At 52.6% G+C, this 21,201-nt stretch overlaps 11 protein-coding genes and 1 non-coding gene across 12 annotated transcripts; 5 read left to right on the forward strand and 7 right to left on the reverse strand.

Annotated features, from left to right (window-relative positions):
- The first annotated feature begins 19 nt into the window (after positions 1-19).
- BJY04DRAFT_201411 (uncharacterized protein) lies at positions 20-1,164 on the forward strand. The gene has a single exon (XM_073713068.1). It carries the CDS (start codon positions 456-458, stop codon positions 705-707), a length of 252 nt encoding a protein of 83 aa, XP_073565412.1. The 5' UTR covers positions 20-455; the 3' UTR covers positions 708-1,164.
- BJY04DRAFT_232330 (alkaline phosphatase) lies at positions 1,092-3,714 on the reverse strand. Its single transcript, XM_073719734.1, has 3 exons — positions 3,234-3,714; positions 2,975-3,177; positions 1,092-2,922 (listed from the first exon to the last, which is right to left on the reverse strand). The coding sequence occupies exons 1-3, from the start codon at positions 3,344-3,346 to the stop codon at positions 1,244-1,246; spliced, it is 1,995 nt and encodes a 664-aa protein (XP_073565413.1). The 5' UTR covers positions 3,347-3,714; the 3' UTR covers positions 1,092-1,243.
- Positions 3,715-5,030: 1,316 nt separating this feature from the next.
- BJY04DRAFT_223836 (kinase-like domain-containing protein) lies at positions 5,031-7,105 on the reverse strand (the record flags this gene model as incomplete). The annotated part of the gene is made up of 2 exons (XM_073717806.1): positions 5,031-6,238; positions 6,295-7,105. The coding sequence occupies 2 exons, from the start codon at positions 7,103-7,105 to the stop codon at positions 5,031-5,033; spliced, it is 2,019 nt and encodes a 672-aa protein (XP_073565414.1).
- A 124-nt stretch (positions 7,106-7,229) lies between these two features.
- Positions 7,230-9,206, reverse strand: BJY04DRAFT_154424 (uncharacterized protein). Its single transcript, XM_073708927.1, has one exon. It carries the CDS (start codon positions 9,013-9,015, stop codon positions 7,354-7,356), a length of 1,662 nt encoding a protein of 553 aa, XP_073565415.1. The 5' UTR covers positions 9,016-9,206; the 3' UTR covers positions 7,230-7,353.
- Positions 9,207-9,534: 328 nt separating this feature from the next.
- BJY04DRAFT_223838 (uncharacterized protein) lies at positions 9,535-10,150 on the reverse strand (the record flags this gene model as incomplete). The annotated part of the gene is made up of 3 exons (XM_073717807.1): positions 9,535-9,823; positions 9,947-9,987; positions 10,058-10,150. 3 exons carry the CDS (start codon positions 10,148-10,150, stop codon positions 9,535-9,537), a joined length of 423 nt encoding a protein of 140 aa, XP_073565416.1.
- A 722-nt stretch (positions 10,151-10,872) lies between these two features.
- Positions 10,873-12,249, reverse strand: BJY04DRAFT_232332 (uncharacterized protein; the record flags this gene model as incomplete). Its single annotated transcript, XM_073719735.1, has 1 exon — positions 10,873-12,249. The coding sequence occupies one exon, from the start codon at positions 12,247-12,249 to the stop codon at positions 10,873-10,875; it is 1,377 nt and encodes a 458-aa protein (XP_073565417.1).
- Positions 12,250-13,211: 962 nt separating this feature from the next.
- Positions 13,212-14,287, forward strand: BJY04DRAFT_201418 (uncharacterized protein). The gene is made up of 2 exons (XM_073713069.1): positions 13,212-13,300; positions 13,356-14,287. Exons 1-2 carry the CDS (start codon positions 13,242-13,244, stop codon positions 14,245-14,247), a joined length of 951 nt encoding a protein of 316 aa, XP_073565418.1. The 5' UTR covers positions 13,212-13,241; the 3' UTR covers positions 14,248-14,287.
- A 33-nt stretch (positions 14,288-14,320) lies between these two features.
- BJY04DRAFT_201419 (uncharacterized protein) lies at positions 14,321-15,082 on the reverse strand. The gene has a single exon (XM_073713070.1). It carries the CDS (start codon positions 14,979-14,981, stop codon positions 14,604-14,606), a length of 378 nt encoding a protein of 125 aa, XP_073565419.1. The 5' UTR covers positions 14,982-15,082; the 3' UTR covers positions 14,321-14,603.
- BJY04DRAFT_201420 (uncharacterized protein) lies at positions 15,075-15,707 on the forward strand. Its single transcript, XM_073713071.1, has one exon. The coding sequence runs from the start codon at positions 15,193-15,195 to the stop codon at positions 15,691-15,693; it is 501 nt and encodes a 166-aa protein (XP_073565420.1). The 5' UTR covers positions 15,075-15,192; the 3' UTR covers positions 15,694-15,707.
- Positions 15,708-16,794, reverse strand: BJY04DRAFT_232333 (saccharopine dehydrogenase family protein; the record flags this gene model as incomplete). Its single annotated transcript, XM_073719736.1, has 1 exon — positions 15,708-16,794. One exon carries the CDS (start codon positions 16,792-16,794, stop codon positions 15,805-15,807), a length of 990 nt encoding a protein of 329 aa, XP_073565421.1. The 3' UTR covers positions 15,708-15,804.
- Positions 16,795-17,419: 625 nt separating this feature from the next.
- On the forward strand, positions 17,420-17,523 carry BJY04DRAFT_t149. Its single transcript has one exon. It is a non-coding gene; the product is annotated as a tRNA-Leu (tRNA).
- Positions 17,524-18,959: 1,436 nt separating this feature from the next.
- BJY04DRAFT_211151 (uncharacterized protein) lies at positions 18,960-20,490 on the forward strand (the record flags this gene model as incomplete). The annotated part of the gene is made up of 6 exons (XM_073714360.1): positions 18,960-19,097; positions 19,157-19,383; positions 19,444-19,583; positions 19,631-19,725; positions 19,776-19,889; positions 19,951-20,490. The coding sequence occupies 6 exons, from the start codon at positions 18,960-18,962 to the stop codon at positions 20,488-20,490; spliced, it is 1,254 nt and encodes a 417-aa protein (XP_073565422.1).
- Between the last annotated feature and the right edge of the window lie 711 nt (positions 20,491-21,201).

Below are 21,201 nucleotides of genomic sequence, written 5' to 3' on the forward strand. Positions count from 1 at the left end.
AAAAAAGGGGAACGAACGTGGAGAGTGCGGAGAGGAGAGAGAGGAGAGGAGAGGAGACTCAGGAGAGAGGAGCAAGGACAGAAGGAGGGAAGGAGAAAGTGGTGGCAGAAGAAGTCGGAGTGAAGTGAAGAGAGCCCCCCTTGTCTTGGGGATCGTCGGGAAGGATCTTGTGATTCGTAAAAAGTTCTTAATCTTTCTTCTTCTTAATAATGATTCAGTGCTAGTTGCAAATGCCAATTCTTCAGTCGACCGGGTCTCTGCATGTGAGTTTATTGTTTAAGCTGCTGACAGCAGCCTGACTGTGTCGGTCTGTCGGGCTGTCTGATATCATCCCCATCTCATCGCTTCCATCAGGAACACCAAACAACCAACCTCCAGGAACCCCAAATCTACGTCAGCAACATTCCTTCTTTCCATGATATCACTGAATATATCCGTCTGGTCTGTCCGCTGGAATGCGCGACAAGCAAACCGCATCATCGCCATCGCCCGTTGACGCAAACATCTCCATCTGCTACAAATACCAAGGGAGTACCTACCATTCTGTGCCACCTTCACCTTCGGCTTTTCCAAGGTCTGACCATTCTACGGAGTATATGTGCTGTACTCGATACATTTACCCTCTTACAGAGTACAAAGGACAGGAGGTTTTATCCGAAAGGAAGCTGGAGTACGGAGTACGTATTCCAGAGAAGATGCTCATTTAACTAGCCCGCCGATCGGCATCCCAAGATCCCAAGACGCCCCCCAAGGGCATAATCTTCGCACGGCACCCCTCACTGGCCCTCAGTAATTCTCCTATCTTTCGAGGAGTTTCGACGAGGGGAGTCTCTTAAAAAAAATAATCCAAGACATGCACGCGGTGTGGAATGTTGGGCGCTTGGCAGATTGCTCGCTTGACCGCATTCGTTTCTCCAAGCATTCTCCCCACACACCACCATCGAGTCTAGACTTGGGCAGATTGGAAACAGGTGCCGTTGTCATTGAAGTAGTTACATCACTTTGCAGGTATCCATTTGAGAAAGTGTACCTGGTAGGTACAGCATTAATCGCCGGCGATCTAGTCGTACATACATGGTAACTCTACCAAGCATGGATACGGTGGAACAATGAGTAAAAAAGTGGTGACTAATATGTATATAGAAGGTAATATACAGTCCAGACAGTTGGCTGTCAGATCAGTGTAGAGAATTGTCAAATGACTGAAAAGTTGTTCTACCTCAACTCATTAAAAATTAAACTTCTAGTTCTTAGGCTTGCAGTGGCCCTCCTCATCGCCATCGTGGCTTCCACCCTTGGTCTCGGCCAGGCCAAGACACTCGGCCATCTTGAAGAAGATGTCGTTGGAGTTGTAGACACCACCGAAGAGCTCCTGGCAAGGTCCACGGGCAAAGACGGGGACGTCAGTGAGGGAGTGGACACCCTGGTTGGCATCGGGGGCGAGGGTGCCGTTGATGAGGAAACCGCTGACGGCATCCTTGTAGCTGGCGTAGTAGCCATCGGCACCAGACTCGGCGGGGGTACGAGGACCATCCTTGTGGACCTTGTAGTTCTCGCGGTGGTCGGGGAAGGCGACGGTACCGGCGTGGAGGGCGTAGCGGGGATCCCACTGGGCGGGGAAGTGGACGCCCTCGGAGTAGCGGAGAGCGTTGGAGCCAGCAACGGTGTACTGAGAGAGACCGGAGTTCTGGTAGATACCGATGGCGCGGCGCTTGTCGCGGTCATCCTCCTGTTCCTCAAGATAGACGGTGTCGACGGCACCGGTGACATCGAAACCGTGGCCGTGGTCGGCGGTGATCACGACGAGAGTATCCTCGAGAACACCGAGCTCCTCGAGCTTCTCAAGGGTGGCCTTGACGGTGTCGTCGAGCTCAAGGAGCTCACCGAGGGAGCGGTCGTAGTCGAGAGTGTGCATCTGCTTGTCAATGCTGGCAGCCTCAGCCATGAGGAACCAACCCTCCTCGGCGCGGCGGGTGTTGAGGATCTCAATGGCCTTGGTGGTCATATCCTTGAGGCCGGGGTAATCCTCAGCATCACGGCCAGAGCCATCGGGGTGGTTGGCAAGCTCCTTGAGGTTGTCAGTGTAGACGTTGCGGTCGAGCCAGGTGGGGAGGTTAGAGACGGCAAAGAGACCAAGAGCACGCTCCTCGTTGGAGGCAGCCTCGAGAGCAGTCTTGTTGAAGCTGACGGAATAGCCCTTGTCCGCGAAGAGCTTGTAGTAGTCGCGAGGAGCATCCTCGCTCTCAAGGAAGTTCTCGGCACCGGCACCGAAGAGGACGTCAGGGCCGTCGAACTCGGTCCACTCGTAGTCGGTGAGACCTTCGAGGAAGGTGCTAATAACGTGGTCGTACTCGCCACGGTCACGGGTGTGAGCAGTCAGAGCACCGGGGGTGGCATCAGCCAGGAAAGCAGTGGAGACGATACCGATACCAGCATTGGGGTGCTGGCGGCGGAAGATCTCGGGGAGAAGCTCGAACTTGGGGTCGTCGAAGGGATCCTCGGAAGAGTCGACGTAGACACCGAGAGCATTGACGGTGGTCTTGTGGCCACCGTACAGAGCAGTGGCGGAGTTGGCAGAGTCGGTGATGAAGGAGTCCATGGAGTGGGTCATCTGGTGACCGAGGACGGGGAACTTGTCGAGGGCAAGAGTGGTCTGGTACTTTCCGTTGATGCTCTTGTGGGCAATGAGACGAGCAGCAGTGATCATGTTGGTGGTCATACCATCACCAACGAACATGACGACGTTCTTAGCGCGGCGCTTCTTGGGGACATCGCGAACCAGCCAGTTGGCGACGGTCTGTTCCTCGCCATAGTATGTGAGGATAGCCTCGTACTCACCGGGCTCGTAGAGAGCAAGGTGACGGTAGGCCTTGGAGGTGACGTTGACAACGGAGGGGGTCTCGGCATCCTGAGCGAACAGGTCTGGAGGAGTTAGCCTCTCGGTGCGAGCGCCCTGCAATTGATGTCAACTTACCCTCGTACCAGCTGAACTGCCAGTTCTCAAGCTCAGCCTCCTCAACATCAAAGAAATCGGTCACATCAACACCGGCCTGGCCTTTCTTGCCAATGGTGAACTTGAAGTTGGGGTCAGGAACACCATCACGTGCCTCCGATCCGTTGACAGGAGAGTGAACCTCCAGACGGATATCGAAGTGCTGTCCAGGGAGGAAGTCGGCCCTGGGGTTGATTGTTAGTTTGTTTCATCGCGTTCGGCAATTGCACCCAAAGCTTACTGGTCAGGAGGGAAGACACAGCCCAGGGAAGGGCAGCCACCCAGACGCTGGAAGTACTGGCCGAAGGCGCCAGAGGCGAACAGAGCCACACCGGCGAAAGAGGTAGGCCTCATGTTGATCGATGTTTGTTGTCAACGATTGAGACCGCGGCAGTGGTGGTACAGAGCTTTTTTCGAGGTCAAGCAGGGGAGAAGGCTCCTTTATTTATTATTTGCCGGGCGATTGGGAGCACTACCAGAACGGGCGAGCTCCGATGGCTTCCATTCCAAGTCGCATGGGCAGCTGGCAGCTGCGAGGAGCGCGAACGGCGTCAGCGATAAACGGCACCCCCGTCGAGCTCCAATTCCCATTTCCATACCCTGTCTAGCAGGCTTGGCAAATGCGACGCATGGTGGGAAGATACGAATCAGTTGCAGCGAAAGCCTCCACGTGCGGCAGCTAAAGATTGCCATGAAGCTTGGATTGGGTCTTGAGAAGTGGAAGCCTTGGCATTGCCAAGACGCCAAGGATCACCTGTCCTACACGTGCAAGGGTCTCGCAGTGACAATGGCAGTTTCTCTCAATCTGATGTTTTTCTTCCCCAACGCACGATCACAAAATGACTCGCCCGATGCCATTTACCTGTGGAGCTTATGCATGGAAGTCTGGCAATACGAACCAAGAAGGAATCCTCCGGCATTACCGATTGTCCATCGGAAATGAGCCTTGCAAACGCCACCATGATACCCCCAACGCTCGACGCGAGATCTCACCATCATAAGGTGCAGCCTGCGGCTTTATGCCAGCCAATCTACGCCTTTGATCCGGCCATGTTTTGCCCTAACAGATCTGAAAGACCTCGCCTGTGAGGGGTTGCTCGGGGGTATCCCTGCTATGGTCCACTGGGAGAAATCAGATGGATGCATGGCCGTGCTATTGGTCTTTACTACTGGTAGCTGGCAAGATCTATCGCGTTACTTGGCCTGGATTGTCGGTTATCCCGGTCATTGAATGGATCGCCTGTTCTGTCATCGTTCGTGATGGAGCAGCTGTCACTGCGCTGACAGACCATGGCGGAGCTGGGCAATCCCACTGTCAACAGAACTCTCTCTCCTACTCGACTTGCAGGAGGACCGGCTGCAGATAAGAGCATGCTCTGCAGTTTTGCTCTTTCATTATTCGGTCCTGATCACTTCTTCCGTCCAAAGCATATCCTCCCGGCCTCGAATATCTGCCTCAGCAACTCGGTACCACAGGATGCGCGATCAGCAATCTCTGGGGTACCAAGGCGCGTTCCTGTTCCATGCCGTCTTTGCATCCTTCCAGAAGCTTTTGTGCATGAACAGCCGCTGAGCTTCCCCACACGACCCCTGTTGATCACTCCGAAGACGTATCAGAGGCCAGGAGGTGCGCTTCCCCGACAACACAGAGTCTACACGCCCTCGACATGATCAACTCCAGCAGAACAGAGTTTGCATCAAGCTGATAATCGATTTAACGTTGGTTGTGACAAAAAGCTTGTCATTCAAGCTTAAATTCTGCAGATTTCCTCTCAAGGTCCTCACCAACCTAGCTGCCTTCTACGGTGTTTTAAAGCGGGCATCCTGGGTACCCTGAGAGCAAGGCTGAAAAGCAGAGTCAGGAGTTGATTTGCCGTTTCCACAAATAATCCGCAGGTCTGTTCTTTTGGACTTTTTGGTTACTCTACGCTACTCGTAAAAGCCACACAATCTCCATTTACAGCTCCATTTGATTCATCAAGCTAATATAGATCAACCACGTCTAAAAAGCGTACGTGAACGCCAGATAACTATCAAATCAGCCAAATACAGTATTAACGGCGCGAGCCGCAATTGTTCGGAGCCACCGTGATATCACGAAGTATGTGTACGACACGAAGTGCAGTACATTCTGCCTCTTGTGCTGGGCATGAGCTGGTTGGCTGCCCTTGGAAACCGCAACATAGGTTACCTCGGGATTATTGCCCTGGCTTTCAGGCTCAGGACCGACGCTGATCAGCTCAGGGGCGATATTGGCATCAAGAAGCGAGTCTCGTTTTATCCTGTCAGCATCGGCGACAACTGCAGGCTCACCAGGGCATGAAGCCGCAGTACCTGCATTAGCCGACGGCGGATCCGAGCTCTCCTCAGAGTCAATATCACTCTGACCAGGGTGTACGCTTGCTGGTGTAGTAGTGCCTGGAACATCCTCATCCTCTTCAGCAATAGAGTCAAGTGCTTCTCGTTCATCCCGATACTGGAACCAAGGATGCTCTAAAACCTCCTGGATGGTGAGTCTCTTTTCCGGCTCCCAAACCAACATCTTCGCAAGAAGATCGCCGAAAAGCTTCTGCTCCTCAATTGGTATCGGGTCTCGATGAACCTTCTTATCCCGTTTGCGAAGACCCCGTGTGCGAAGCTTATGTCCTATCGGTGCAGCAAGCTCCCTGCGTAAGATCTCCCTAATTGTCCCCGGGCCACCAATACTATCCATCCCCTTTTGCGAGTCATCCCTCTCACCCAATTCTCGCCTTGATTCATACCATAGCTCGGAAATTTTATCCCACCACAAGGGGTCCGCGGGTGCACCAAGCATCTTAACACGCTCGGAGACATAATAGCCATTAGCCTTGATATGTGAGTTCGAGAAAAAATCCCCTCCAGTCCGAATCGCAAACATCGTGCAAGCCAGCGCCCAGATCTCACTTGCGGGGCTACTAATATGATCCAACGCGAGCTCGGGACTGGCGTAGGATAAGGGAATCCCCGAGCCGTGCGCTGGTGCGTTGCCGATCTCGTGGGCCTCGCCCCAGTCGATGATGCATAGTCGGTCGGTCACGAGGTCTTTGGCTTCACGGGCGAAGTCTTCAATTGGGTAAACAAGGTATCCTGGGTATCGGCCTGAAGGGTCGTTTTGGTGTTCGAGCCTAGCCGCGTGAGCCTGTGGTGGGAAGATTGTAAAGACACCGTCTAGGGAGGTTCCGTCAAAGGGTTTGAGTCTGGTGAGGATGTTGCTCGGACGGAAGTCTATAGCCGTTAGGTTAGATACTATCAGAGGAATACTCGGGGAGGGATATACTAACCACCATGGCAGATTCCGTGTCGCTGCAGCATACCCATCGCCTCCGCCGCCTGCCTCGTCAACCCTCGCAAGAACTCTTGCGGGTCCTTAACAGTAGCATGGATATCATCCACCGGCCCCCCAGCAACAGGATAAAAGAAAACATCATGCAGTCCGTTCGGCCCTTCAATCTGCTGATGCACCCTCGGACACAACGCATACTTCCAGATTTCCTCATCGTCATCCGAAGCATCCATCAACTTCTCCAAGATGCGGAACTCCCGATTCACCTTCGTAGATGCCGCAGTCAAGACTTTCGCCGCCGCATACTTCGTTCTCTTGCGGTTAGTCACCTGGCACAGCCATACGATCCCGAAAGCACTGACTCCGAGCTTGTTGATGAGGCGGTATTCGTCATCGCCGCCGAGGCGGTCGCCCAGGAGCATGGGGTGGTGGCCGCCGGGGCGGTAGGATCTTTCGGGTTCGGGGTCTCGGACAGCGATAACAGGTGGAAAGCCGTGCGTGATCCAGAGGGCTTCAAGTCTCTCTAAGGCGTCGGGGGTATGAGGGGAGTCTGGACTGCTGTCTTCGTCTTCCTCTGACTCTGGCTCTGGCTCTGGCTCTGGCTCTGGCTCTGGCTCTGGCTCTGGCTCTGGCTCTGGCTCTGGCTCTGGCTCTGGCTCTGGCTCTGGTTCTGGCTCTGTGTCTGTCTCCAGGTCTAGCTGCTCGGGTTCGGAGTATGAATCGACTTCCGGTTGTGACTCTACCTGGATCGCCTGGGACTCTGTGTCCAGGTATAGCTCGGGGCAGGCATCTGAAGTCTTGGAAGCCATCTTGATTTCCAATACAGAAGAGTGAGGCAAGGGTTTGAAGAGAGGAGGACAAGTTGGAGGATTTGTGTATGATTTTAATGTCTGGCAGCCGCCAGTCTTTGAGTGCTCATTTCTTTGTAGTGTGCTGCACAGCACAACAAACCTGTTACTTGTGGTGTTTGTCTCTGGCAATCATGCTCTTTGTTAGTTTCGACAGATGCGGGAACATCTACATCCATGATCTGTCTGTCTATCCTCCATCCAGGATCCTAATTCCGGACATCTCCTCCAAACTGCTCAACAATCCACTCACACCACTTCTCAAACTCTCCCCTCCACTCTGCCACTCGCGCGGCCTTCACCCCATCCCCCTCTCCCTCAATCCCCGTAAGCCACTCATCCCGCGTCTGATCCTCAAACGCCGCCCACCGAATACTATCCTCCGCCATCGTCGCCACGCCCGCCAACCCTGTGTTCTCGAACGCAGCAACCACCTGATAAAAGTCATGACTGAGCCCGTTCTTCCCATGTCCCAGAATCGCCGGGTCGTCATTATTCAGCGAAACAGCCACCCCACGCGCCTGCAGCGCCGGCATCGGATGCATGAGGATATTCGACGTCAGCCGCAGAACCTCATGCGAGATAGGACACATCTCCACAAGGATCTTCTTCTGTTTGACCAGATCAATCAAGATCGGGTGTTTATACAGCGAAAACGCATGCCCAATCCGCCGCGAATCCAGCAAAATCGCATCCACAATATTATGATCCGTGCTCGTCCCATCACCTAGACACTCGCCCGCGTGGAAAAAGAACGGAATCGTAAGCCCCTTCTCGGCGCAGGTCTGCTCAAACCATTTAGCGAGCGGGAGCAGATCCACCAGCGGCCGGCCAGCGTCCTCTTGCCCGACGAAGTCAAAGCCCGCGATGAACTCCGGGTGCGCCTGTTTCGCTTTTATGCACTGCTGCATAGACTCTTTGATTTGGTCGTCTGGGAAGATCCGGATCGCGGTCCAGATCATCCTTGCGCCCCAGAAGCCCGCGCCTTCGGGGGTGGATTTGTAATCTTGGATACCCTGGGTGAAGCATTCGAGGAAGTAGGAGAAGTCGGGTTCTGGGGTGTCGGAGCCTTCGCGGTAGAATGGCTGCGCTAGGAGGAGAGCTAGCCGCAGCTCGACGTATTTGATGCCGTCTTGGTGAAGCTGGTGTAGGAGTCTCGGCACGCAGCGTCGGAAGATCGGCTCTGTGAAGAGTAATCCCGCGATGAAGCCAAAACACGACTGGAATTTTTTCCAGATATCTGCGATTCCGTGGTGGTGCTCTAACGCTTCTTGCGAGTTGATGGTCATCATGGAGATAGCCCATGCCTTGAAGGCGTCCACGCCACCGGGGAATGCCTTTGCCGCGTCGTTGATCGGAACCGGCTGGTTAGGAGTGTAGTCCGACTGCCAGATGTTCGTTGAGATTTGATCCTGCGCACCAGGGCGATACTGAAACGCAAATGTGGCCGACCACTCCGCATCCGCATGCAGCGGTGCCGCAGACGTAATATAGAACCCCGGGATCTCAAGCGCCTGGTCAAGCATCCAGTCAATATCAATCATGGCCTCCATATGCGCGTGCAGGAGAGTCCCCTTGGGCATCGCCGTGATGATCTTCCACAGCTTGGTTTTCTCGATGTGGTCGCGTGCCAGCGAGAAGGACATGCCGGAGAACATAATCTCCTTCAGATCACGGCTTGTGTTTTCAGTTACCGGGCGCGTCCATACGGAATACAGTTCGTCCGCGCGGATCTTTGCGACTGTTGCTGCTGCTTTTTGTGCGACCGGCGACATGCGCTGCCTGAAGGCGTGGTCGTGTCTGCTGGTTCTCTCGCGGTCGAGCAGCGCTGAGCGCTCAGAGAGGTGTTTTTCGACTTCGGAGTGAGCCATCTTGGTCTGTTTCTCAGGTTGTTGATTTCGTATAGGATTGTTTTGCTGGATCAGGGGTTCCCCCAGCCTGGTCTGACGTAACTAGTTCCAAGGTTGTAGAACTCTGTCCCCACGTTCGGCGGAAGGTCAGAATTTTCTCTGCCAAGTCACTGCAAAGTGTCGATTGCAACGTCGGACTCGGTGCAATGCAGACTTGAGACAGTTGGAGGTAGAGGAAACTGCTGATAGGAGAAAAACGAGCGAGGGGTCAGTCTAGGCTGAGGCTGCTTATCAGGCTGCCCCACTGCGGGCATGCATTGCTACTCTGGGGTTCGGCGTTGGCCGATTTTGAAGCAAGAATTGTGTGTAGAGAGAGAGTTATTACTTTTGATATACAGCAGTACGGCTGAGTTAGACTAACATATAAACGACGGGCAACCAAATCTATTCAAACTAAATCCAACATAAGAAATAACCATAAACGAATGACTGAACCTAGCAAAAGTCAACAATCTATCCTAAAACATCCACTTACCTCTCCTATTCCGCAACACGATTGAATCTCCTCGCCTTAGCTCGAAGCTCCGTGCGGTCGAGAATACTAACAGGATACCCATTCAGCACCTGGGTGGTCCGCCTCTCCGAAGGGTGCGCCAGACGGCTCGGGACCCTGCTACCCTTATGATAAGTAACGTAGATGTGAGCCTCATAAACGTACGACTCGCTGTTACCCATGTAGACCGTCAGGTGAGGATCATCTTCCTCATAGACCTCTTCTCTGTGGTCTCCAAAGCCGACGTAGCTTCGTGTGCATTTATGATCCAGGGCCCTGTCTCGGTTAGCAATGTTGACATTGACAGTTTAGATAGAAGAGAGGTGAACTTACCGTATTCAAATCTTGGTCATACCGTACTCCTGGCATACCTGCTGGCAAATATTATTAATTGCATACACTCTGCCTTGCTCTCTGTCGAGATCACAAAGCCAGTGGACCTAAACAGCATGGTTAGCAGAGTGTCAACGAGAAACCAACAGGCTGAAGGGAAATAAAGGGTACACATACATAAGGGTTCCCCACCGTTCCCTCCCCAATACTCGCAGCAAACTGTGCCGTTGCCAAACCATCAACGATCTGAACATACTTGTCCAGCGACATGGGGATCTGCTCGAACTAACTGTCGGGGGAGGTCTGGCGCCAGTTTCGAGGGCGAGGGGGCCCCGTGGGAACCTGCGCCGCCTGCCTCCTTTGATGTTCTTCTTGTCTTCTTTTCCCTTTGGACGGTGGGACGGGGTTCCATTTTTGCGATTGTCTGGACGGGGTTCGGCTGGGATTGAGACGGACGGTGGCGGCACCGGACGACGGGGTGCTACTTCGCGATTTGACGACTGCCATGGTGATGGGAGCTAGAACTGTATAGCATGAGGAATAGGAATTGTGAGTCAACATCCTAGCGTATATATACATCTGTCGGATATGACTCTCTTTGTTCTGGGGTTGTTTCTGGGAGACAAAGAATAGACTATAGCATTGTTCCGATCGCTTGTCTGTTCTAAGCGTGAGATTCTGCGATGTAGGGTTTGTACAAGGCATGACACTAAGAGCTTTGAAAGAGGTTTGAAGGCTTCAAAGAGTTTCCAATATTGTAGTTGAACGACTATCGAAACCGTGGCATATTCCTTCCTTCTTCCCTGGTGGACTTGCTACGCACCGCAAAGCCGTAGGGTACAATCCATCACCAGAGCAAGAACACTGAATGCCTTCACATGTAGAAGGGCAGAAATTATTCCTCGCCATCGAGGCTTCACAGCATATCCCCCTCATTCAAAGAGAAGTACGATACTAGACTAAATCATATAAACCATCTTTAACTCCCAGGTCTATCTAATCAATTCCCTCTCTAAAACCCCCTCCATCTCCTCCAAGTACCTCTTGATCATCTCGCCCTCCTCATACCCCTCATTAAAATGATACGCAACCCTCAACTGATCCCCAAACGTATAAACATGCGCCATGTTCATCCCCACCACAATATCCACCCAAAGCCGATAGTCCTCGACTCTCACCGTCGCAGCGCCTCTCGGCGTACCACCATACACCCGTTTCAGGTGGCTCTCTACAATCCCAAGGCTACTGAAAAATGCATCAGACGGCACCGGCGCGGAGAGATATTCAGGCGAGCAGGCAAGCTGCGCCATGAGATTCGCGAAGGCGGCGTTCGATTCGAGGCGCTCGGGGTTGCATTTAATGCATGTGGAATAGTACTGGCTTAATGTCTCTGCGAGTTTTGCAAAGGATGTGGAGGCGCTAAGACCTACCGTCAGCGGCATGGTCGTGTAATAGCATCCCATCGCAACGGTGTTGAACGGAGGGAGGCAGAAAGGCCGGAGATTAAAGACTGGCACGTTCGTGTAGCGCGATTGTGTCGACTCGGGGTCTGCGTATTTCTTGAGAACGAGGATATAGGCTGCGTGCACTGCTGCAGTGACGCTGATGCCTCTTTTCTTGCACGCTCTTATAATCGCGCTTGTCGACGAGACCGACCAGCGGTGCTCGAAACTGCGACATACTCCTGAGGCGACCTTGCCGGCGTTGGAAACGGGTCCGAGGGCTGGGAGGTTGATTATATACTCGCTTAGCAGCTCGGTTGCTTGTTCGATGTTTGATTGGGATAGCGAGGTGTGGCCGAGTGCTTCGTGGACGGTGGGATTCAGGCGGGTGTATTCCGTTCCAAAGACAAGATCGGTCCGTGGCGAGGTAAGCGCCGTGAGGAATTTATCCCAGAATATTAACATGCCAATGCCGTCAATGAGCCAGTGGTGCGCATGCAGGATCAGCTCGGACGACTTGGGGAGATAGTACAGGGTGGCCTGTTCCTGGTCCATGGCGTATCCGTGTGCGTATCCGTCGGGTCCGGCGTTGAGAACCTCCTCTGCATTATTCGATGATAAGACAACGAACGTCCTTTGAAGCCATTGCCCTAGTTCTCTCTGATCTGGAGTCTCGTAGACTTTCTTTTCTCCGCCTTCTTCGAGCGTTGCGGCGAGGTCGGGCTCTTGGTGCCGTAGCTGGAGCCAGGCTTGTCGGAGGGTTGCTTGTGGGTGTGGAAGGTTGAGCTCGACTTTCAGCGTTGAGACCAGGGTGTATTGACGCCGGCCGTAGACCGTCATGGCACCGTTGCCGGTAAAGTATAGATACCGTTCTACGCCTGTGGAGGGTCGTTCCCATCGAATGGGGGAGACCTGGATCCAGCTCATGGGGAAGAGGGAATTAGGATGAGGAACTGTTGAGACATATCATTGCCTCTTGATGCTTTGAAAGCTCTCATTTATAAGAAAGAGTTCTCGCAAAGTTCGCAAGCCTGTAGCAAAAGAGCACTATAAGTAGTATCTCTGCGAGGAATGGGGCGAATTGAGATATCCGGTTGGTTGGTTTTCAGCCCCAAGGCTGAGATCCAAAGAGCATATCGAGCTGGCAATCCTAGAGGCTGAGTATGTCTAAGACAGGTTTGATCGACGTATGCAGTGCTACTGAAGGTTTCAACGATTCCGAACCTATGATACAACCCTAGCCTTCGTTAGGGTCTCAACGTTGGTTCTATTCGGTACTGTACCTATAATTTCAACAAGAGACGAACCTGAAATCTGGCTGTCCTATCCTATATACGCTCATCACGCTGCAACGTTTACTGACAGGTAAGCACAAAATCACAAATGTTGTTTGGATCGCCCTTGGGGGGGGCTGCGGGCCTCCGAGGCCCCGACGCTCCACTCTCCACGCTGGCCTGGTCTTTTCAGGTTCTTCAGTCCAGATCTCAGATGCTGGCTATTCTCCTTGAAGTGATGATCTGTAATAAGATTTTTTGTAGCAGAATAGGGCTAACATTCGGGGCAAGGTAGAGGCTGTCTCGAGTGAAACTGGAAAGGAACGATTGAAGCCGGGAAGGACAAGATTGTGAGCCCTTTAAAAATTGACGGGAGAGACGATTATAGGATTATTAGGTATATGCGCAAGTTTCGCGAGAGTGGCTGAAACTCATTGGTGCTCGCAAAAAACCGCCATTCCGGGGTACGCCATCGAGCGCTAATCGTGAGGCTAGCTCTTCGACTAACTAACTATCGCAAGGCCTGTAGCTGCGTCATTGAAGTATGGCAGGCACCAGCCCTATTCACCGAGATATATCTGGAAAGGAGCGCCTTGTTTTTCTCAAGAGCTTGATAGACCCTGACCCGTACCGCATACTTACGCCATGGACGCCGACAGCTGCCAGAGCCAAGTTCAGTCACCTCTTCGCACATTCATCGATGTGTATGCATTCCTCATGCTCCAATGTCTTCTCCAAATTACTAACGGATCGTTTTAGGCTAATCGCCATCCTCATTGCCGCATCTTACACACCTCAATTCAAACAACTAAGAGCACGCGACAGAACCAGCGATAATGGGATTTCAGGCTGGTATATTACCTTGCTCACGATAAGTGCCACCACACATTTCGCTGCGCGTATCGAGAACGTGTACAGTCAAGAAGCCTATGACTGTACCCGCTACGGAGATCTACGAGGCTTGCGAGCCTTCTCCGCACTGGTCATCTATATCCAGCCACTGGTACAGTGGGTGGCTGCAGTATCTTTATTAGCTGTTTACCTGCGCGATCAGACCGATCATAATGGCGAATACAGTCCCATCTACAGCCTCGGCGGACTCCCACTCTTGACCGTTCATGACACAGACACAGATACACAGTACTCTTTACCCCGAGATCGACACGCAACTCGACCACTTTCAAAAAGAACAATCATTGCAGCGATCACCTCTCACGCTGCCATCGTTTTCCCGATCGCAATTCATCTTCTCTTTTCCGGCAGATCGGACGACTCCAGCAATGGATACAACCTTCGGCAAGGCCTCCACGTCGTACTCGCAATCACTGGGCTGTTCACCTCTCTCATCGCCGCGTTACCCCAGGTCTACCTTTTGATCCACCGAACCCGCGCCGGACTAGGCGTAGGAAGTCTCAGCCTGCTAGGGCTAGCTTTACAAGCTTTTGCATTCGCAGCACTCGCCGGCTCGCAAGCTGTAAGACTTGGATGGCCGGCTAGGCGCGGGTCGGGTCCTGATCAGCCATTGACACCGTTGGCGTGGTGGTGGGATATCAATGGGACGGCGGTTGGGTATGCTGCTTTGGCTGTGTGTCAGTTGCTTGTTCTCAAGGTCGCGATTGGGGCCAGCAGGGCAGGTGGAAGTGGGAGTTGACTGTTAGTTAGGAAGAGAATCGAACCCATGTATGATATGCACAGATTTTAAATCACTTCTGGTGTATCCCCTCTGTTGAGGTGACTCATGAACTAAATTAAGTAGCATTAGGAGCGAATCAAAATGATTGCTTCACGCCTCAGCAGTCAGCCGCCCGAATACGAACCAACCCACTTTGTCCCTTCTCCTACCTCTAAAGAAGCGAGCACATGCACTATACACTCGCCCACCATGAGCCTCCTTGCCCTCCCAAACGAGCTAATCCTTGCTATTGCAAGAATCCTTGAAGACAGCAGGTCACTCTCCCGTTTTGCCCGCACAACCCGCCACCTCCACACCCTGGTCATGCCCATCCTCTACACCTTCAACATCAACCATTCCAAGTGCTCTGGTCTCAAGCAACAATTAACCCCTCTGGAGATCAAAAGCTGGCAAGCCAGCTTCTTCGACGAAGCGCAAGAGGATCTCGAAGAATACAACAGCTCCTCTGAACTCACCACCCCAGACGGCCTCCCACTCCCCACAACAGAAGAAATCCTCAAACGGGATAGAGTAATTGCTGCATTCATAAGAAATGGTGCAAACCTCAACACTCTCTGCGCCAGACCCAAGTCCAGCCCCTGGGATAGCCCCATCCTGCACATCGCCGCGCTGAATCGCAACGCCCCAGCAGTAACCCTTCTCACCAAGCACGGCGCAGACATCCACTTACCGGATAAAGCCAAAAGCCGCATGCCGCTTCATTTCGCCGCCATCGGCGGCTCCGCGAAGATTATCAGGTTTCTCATCAACAAGAAAGCGGACGTTAATGCTCGCGACAGCGAAGGAAAAACACCATTCCACTTCGCCGCGGAAGAAGGCCATAGCGCTGCTCTGCGAGTCTTGGTCGAAGCCGGGGCAGATATCAACGCTCAAGATGAGGAAGGACTCACAGCGCTACATCTGATGATGATGAATGGCAAACCGGGCCCGGATGAATGGTGCATTCCCGCGCTCAAGACACTACTCTCGTTCAAGCCGGATACGGAACTTGTTGCTTACGAGGATAAGAAGACGGCGCTTCAGGTAGCGGCTTTGAGTCAGCGAGATGCTCACTTTATAGACACATTACTGGAACTTGGGGAGATGGATTTGAATGCGCGGACGGTGGAGGGGCGAACGCCGCTCTCTTGTTGTGTGGAGGCTGGGGATATCGGGTTCTTTATGAAGTTGGTGAGAGCGGGTGCTGACGTTATGACGAGAGATGGGGAGGGCCGCTCGCTTCTTCAGAATGTGTTGGATGATGAGTTTTGTGCGTGGGAGTGCTTGCCTACATTTCTGGAGGAAGGGCTGTGTACGCTGGAGTCGAACGCCGGGGATGGAATGACAGTGCGGCAGTTCTTGAAGGAGTGGAGATGGGAGTATACGGTTGAAGGTCGAGTTAGAGGTATTGAAGCTTTAGATTAGATGACCCTTTTCTCAGCCAGTGAGGTTTCACTTCTATGTCTCTACCCAGCTATGAAACTCTATACTACATTTGACTTCAGCTACCTCCAAACGCTCCTCCGTCTATCGTATTCAAAAATCCACAATCCTAGTGCCCTCAACAACCTCCACAAACTCACTCCCAAAGGCCTGCACCGGGGTCTGAAACCCCGGCTTAACAGCACCAGCAAGAACCCTCCCTGCACCCTCCGCAGAAGCCAATCCAGTAAACGTATACCCATTAACCGTATGCAGCACCGACCGCTTCACACTCCCGTCCGCCCCTGTCACAACAGCCACGGCATGATAAGGCGACGCAGCCCTCTGCTCCTCGGTCGGCCCATCCGGCAACGCCGCCAAATCACCAGTAGGAAACGCATCACCCGCAGCATGCACCCAAGTCCGGATATCCGGGACCTGGGTTGACCGGCGCAGGGTAATCAGGTCGGGGAGCGTAACGGGGTAATTGACCAATTCACCAGCCCCGTTGTCGAAATCGAGCTGTATGGTGTTTGTGGCGTCGTCGCGGGGGCCAAGTTCTCCGTCTTTGATTTGCAGACATTCTGCGGTTAGATTCTCCGAGGCACTGATTGCGGACCCGCGCGACATTGATCCCGCGACGTAGAGCGAGATGTCAATGCTCGTGGGGTTCTCGACTCGCTTTACGGCGTGCCCGGCGAGACAGCCTAGCATGGCGACACTGCCGCCGCAGCCGGGGAGGAGCATCACGCCGGCTTCTTTAGCGCGTGCGTCGTTGTTCTCTGCAAGCTTGTAGCTGTCTAGTTCGGCGGCGACATCGAGGTAGTGCACTTTGTTGCGGATTGCCGCTTCGATGAGGGGCTCTGCGGTGCGGAGGAAAGGGCCTGCGGCGTTGAGGACGGCTGTGATGTTTTTTAGACCAGCGTCGATGTTGGAGGGGTCGTCGAGGGTGAAGAGTCGATAGGGGAGGTTTAGTTCCTTTGCGTACGTTGCGGTTGACTCGGAGCGTCCGGCCAAAATGATGTTCAGACCGAGGGTTCTGGCGTGGGCTGTAGCGAGACGACCGGTGTAGCCAGTTGCACCGTATATCAGTAGGGTAGCCATTGCGGATAGGTAGAGTTGTTTATGGAGGGAGTGATATAAGAAATGACGAGTGAGACTGGTAGAGAGCGGTATGCTTTCAAAGTAGTCACTGCAGACACGAGTAATAGACTGCTGGATAACAGAGAAATGACCGAAAGACAACAGTTTATATACCTATTAAACTGAAAGTCCGAAGGTATACAGATGCTTGGCTTTCTGCATGCTCGGAACTCCGGGTAAGTGGGTATATTTATAAAACATGAGTGTATCGTACAATGGGTTGAGGGATTCGAAATACAACATGGGACCAAGTAAGCAATAGGACAGCCTCAACAGATTTGTATGAGAGTTCATTTGTGCCTCGTTAGTCATTATTGGTAAAAATGACATTTGAAAAGCAGCAATATATATTAGCGGTAGCATTGGAGGTAAACAATGTTCTAGCAAAATGCGACCAGCCAACAGATTAGACTTTTTGAGCGTATTATACCTCGACATGAGCATCTATATGGGAATCTTTATCATATTTATTCACTGATCTAGACAAAAACCGCATAACCATCCATCTTCGTGCAATTCCATCGGGGGTCATTGAGTATTATTACATAGGATACAAGTTTTAAAACAAAGGAATAATACATCAACAGGCAAGGTGGCCGAGTGGTCTAAGGCGCACGTTTCAGGCTTACCTGAAGCATCAATAGATATACGTGTCATTATATGGCGTGGGTTCGAATCCCACCCTTGTCATTTCTCTTTTTTTCTCGGTTACTTCCTCCACTCGGAACCCTTTTTCCGCACGGCTCTTGCTCGCAGTCTTGTTCTTGTCGCCCCTGGTCTGCCTGCTCTTACTTTGTAAATCGTCTACTGTGAATTCCCCGCTATCATTTACCCCCGGCTCGGTTTGCTTTCTCGACTGAGCATCATCTCCGAGTATCTTAGATTCTTCACCCTGGAAAACGTTATACAGACGATCGGCATCCAACAGATGTTCAACGATTGTCGAGGCTGATATTATGTGTCCCAGAAAGAGAGCCTTGCTTTGATGGCGGACCATAAATCAGAGCTCAGAGGAGCTTGAACCTCTGGATATATATGCCACACCCAGACCCTTCTGCTTGCTGAGTATTGTTCACTCCCAAAGAACTCTGTGTCTGCCAGATTGACAGTTGAGATTCTGGACCCTTTTCCTAGACCGGGCCGGTGGGTGGATTTGCCTGTTCGCTGTGGGCCTTCAAGGATAGGGGCTGTAATCCGTATAGAGGTACTGTAGTTGGGTAGTAGGTGCAGCGAAGAACATCACATCGTGTACTACTGACACGGGATAAAGTATAAACCATGGACCTGCCGCCCTTGCGATGCATGTATCTCTCCTGCCAAGTATTCTGACGCCTGTCGGGCAAAAGGACGACTCGATCATTGACAACCAAGCGTCAATCCTGGCAGAAGCTAGCGACCAGCCGTTACTGGATTGAAGCAGGTAGTAAGTAGCCTACCAAAGTACCAAGCGGAGAAGACGGAGATTATTTCCTACAGCCAGCTTGTGCATGTGAGTGTCCTCAACCCTTAACCCATTCTGCAAGATAGCACATCGTTTCTTCATGTAACAGGATGGAAATCTCACGAGCACCTCTTGCAGGGCAAGCGTTTACCCTAAAGCCATCTGATCGACCGGTGTGTGAAAGACTCCAACATGTCGGACAAACTCCGTCGGCGGACTTTCGGCCAAGGATGCGCTATATACTGCTTTGGTCGTAGCAGGATCTTTAGACTTTTCTGCCAAGTGTGTGCTAAATGGGGAAATCGTGACGAGACGCGGGCGGTTGAATGGTTTGTTATACGTACTCTGCTTGTTGATAATGCACGGTAGCTGGAATATCGAGCGCCCCTGCATTCCCGCAGGGACAGATCAATAGTGGCAGACTCCATTTCTATCATATTGGCTGTCAAGTTGTCAACAGCCACGGAACAAGTGCGGCGAAAAACAGGGAGGGGCTCCACGAGTGGGGAGTGAAATTGCGATGGGCGGACTCTAGGGCTCAGCTCGAGATCGCTCCCCGGACTCGATGCCGATCCATAGCTCGAAGTCTGTCACCTTGCAGTGCTTGCTGCTTATATCCCCTGGCGTGACTTGTGGTTTCTGCACTCGTTGTTTTGTGTTTTTGCTTCTTGTGCATTCCGTCAAGATGGCCAACACTTATGCTGAGAGTTTTGCTTTGTTGGCGCTGGGGCTGGTGTTTATTGTCTTTCGAGTATATGCCAGATGGGCCCAAGTCGGCCCTACGAACTTTCAGCTCGATGACTATCTTATGCCGTTGGCTGGTGTATGTCTCTCCTCATGTCCTACTTGACCGACTGTCTCAAACTGACACTCTTCTAATAGGTAGTCTTTGCGGTCGAAGTCTCCTTAGCATACCTTGTCGGAGCCAAATACGATGGTCTCACCAACAGCTACATGACGGATGACGAGCGCGCGGCAATCGATCCCTCCTCACGCGAATACTACAACCGGATCATGGGGTCCAAGATCCAAGTCGCAGGATGGTCACTATACACAATGGTTCTGTGGTTAATCAAGTTCTCGCTGGCGGTGTTTTACTCCCGCTTAACGTACGCCCAGTGCTATATGCCCTTGATCTACACGGAACGTGCTAATAGATCTTGACACAGAACTGGACTAACGCACCTACCGACTCGAGTCCGCACCGGATATATCATCCTCGGCGTCACGTATCTTGCTGTGGCTTTGACGATCGTGCTTAGTTGTCAGCCCATGCATAGGTTCTGGCAGGTTAGCCCGGATCCGGGGAGTGAGTCAACGTCTTACAGAGTTCTATATACCAAGCTGATAAGCTAGATACATGCCAACCCGCCCGCTCGATGGTCTACGTTCTCGTCGTCATGATCCCGAATGTCCTGACCGATATCTACCTCATGTCTATCCCCTTGCCGGTTCGTCGCCTCCTACACAAATCTCGATAATATCCAGCTAACCAGACCAGCTCCTCTGGGCCGTCCGCATCGGCACCCGGCGCAAAATATCTCTAATGGCTCTCTTCAGCGGCGCCATCTTCGTCATCATGGCCGCTATCATCCGCGCTGTGATTATTCTCACCGTATATGCCCCCTTCCACCTCGCCACCTTGGAAAATCCCCCACTAACCACAACTCCATCAGGCCGGCCCCAACGGCGCAATCGAAGGCTCCAAATGGGCGTGTCGCGAATCCTTCGTCTCAATCGTCGTCTCGAACCTCCCAATCATCCAACCTCTGATCCGTCGTGGGGCAAACAAAATCGGTCTCTCGGCGCTCTTCAGCAGCACGGGGGGTCCATCGAGTTATGGCCAGGGTCCGTCGAGACGGAAGGGCGACTACCCGCTTGCGTCGACGGAGGGGGCGACGACGAGGGGGACGATGAATGGGACTCTGACGGGGACGGGGAGGGATCGGAAGAGGGATAAGGCGAGGGGGCTGATGACTAGTCATTTGACGGCTAGGGGAAGCGATGAGGAGATTCTGGTTGAGGGGAGTGGCTTTGGTGCGAAGGGGGGTGGGGGAGGGGGTGAGATTAGGGTTACGCATGAGACTGTTGTTGAGAGGGAGGAGGTTGGCATTGAGGCTGATGCTGTGGGTGGTAGTGGGAGTGGCAATGGGAATGGGCATTCTATGACCCAGTCTGTGTCTGGGTATGAATGGGATGGGGAGAGGAGGGGGTGAGTGGTGGGCTTGGTCATGCTATGTTTCTTTTGTCTGTAAACCATTATTCTTATATCATTTAATCTATGACAACGTTCGGGCACACTCACAATTGCAGCTGGTTTCTTTACAATAAGATTGAGAACAACCTGGTCAATGCTTCTTTGAGGGCTCTACTTCTCGAGGAAATCTGCAGCACCCCTGTACATATCGAAAGAGGTTGAAGGTTCCAGATCAAACATAGCAGGACCAACTACCCCTCCATTAACGGAGAAAGGATCAACTGGAATATCCACGCATTCCAAGATAACATCCTCAGGGCCAATCAACCCCTCCAAGCGTCTTTTCACCGTCATCATCTCTGTTTTAATGTCATCGACAGCGCCATACCCCCTGAGCAGAACGTGCCTGCAAGCTGCGTAAAGCTGCTGTGCAAGAGCTACGAGCTCTACTTTCCGCGCAACTATCAGAGTTCTTTCCTCTGGGTCAGAGTCTAAATAGTGGATGATCTGTTTCAGGGCACGGCTGGCGGCGTCGATCCCTACTAGAACCACGCCGGCGGTGGAGCATGGCGAGGCCCATTGAGCATGTCGGGCGCAAGATTGAGCTCTCCACAGCGCGAAGGGAGTCGATTAATATTGTTAGAGCTTGAATGGCTCACTGTATTAGGCCGCTGTTGACTGGCTGGCAGGTAGGTGCGATGGTGTTGGCGGACTGCGGTTGAGGAAAGAG

The sequence above is a fragment of the Aspergillus karnatakaensis genome (genome assembly GCF_047715665.1).
Source record: "Aspergillus karnatakaensis strain CBS 102800 unplaced genomic scaffold BJY04scaffold_79, whole genome shotgun sequence".
NCBI classification, from domain to species: Eukaryota; Fungi; Ascomycota; class Eurotiomycetes; order Eurotiales; family Aspergillaceae; genus Aspergillus; species Aspergillus karnatakaensis.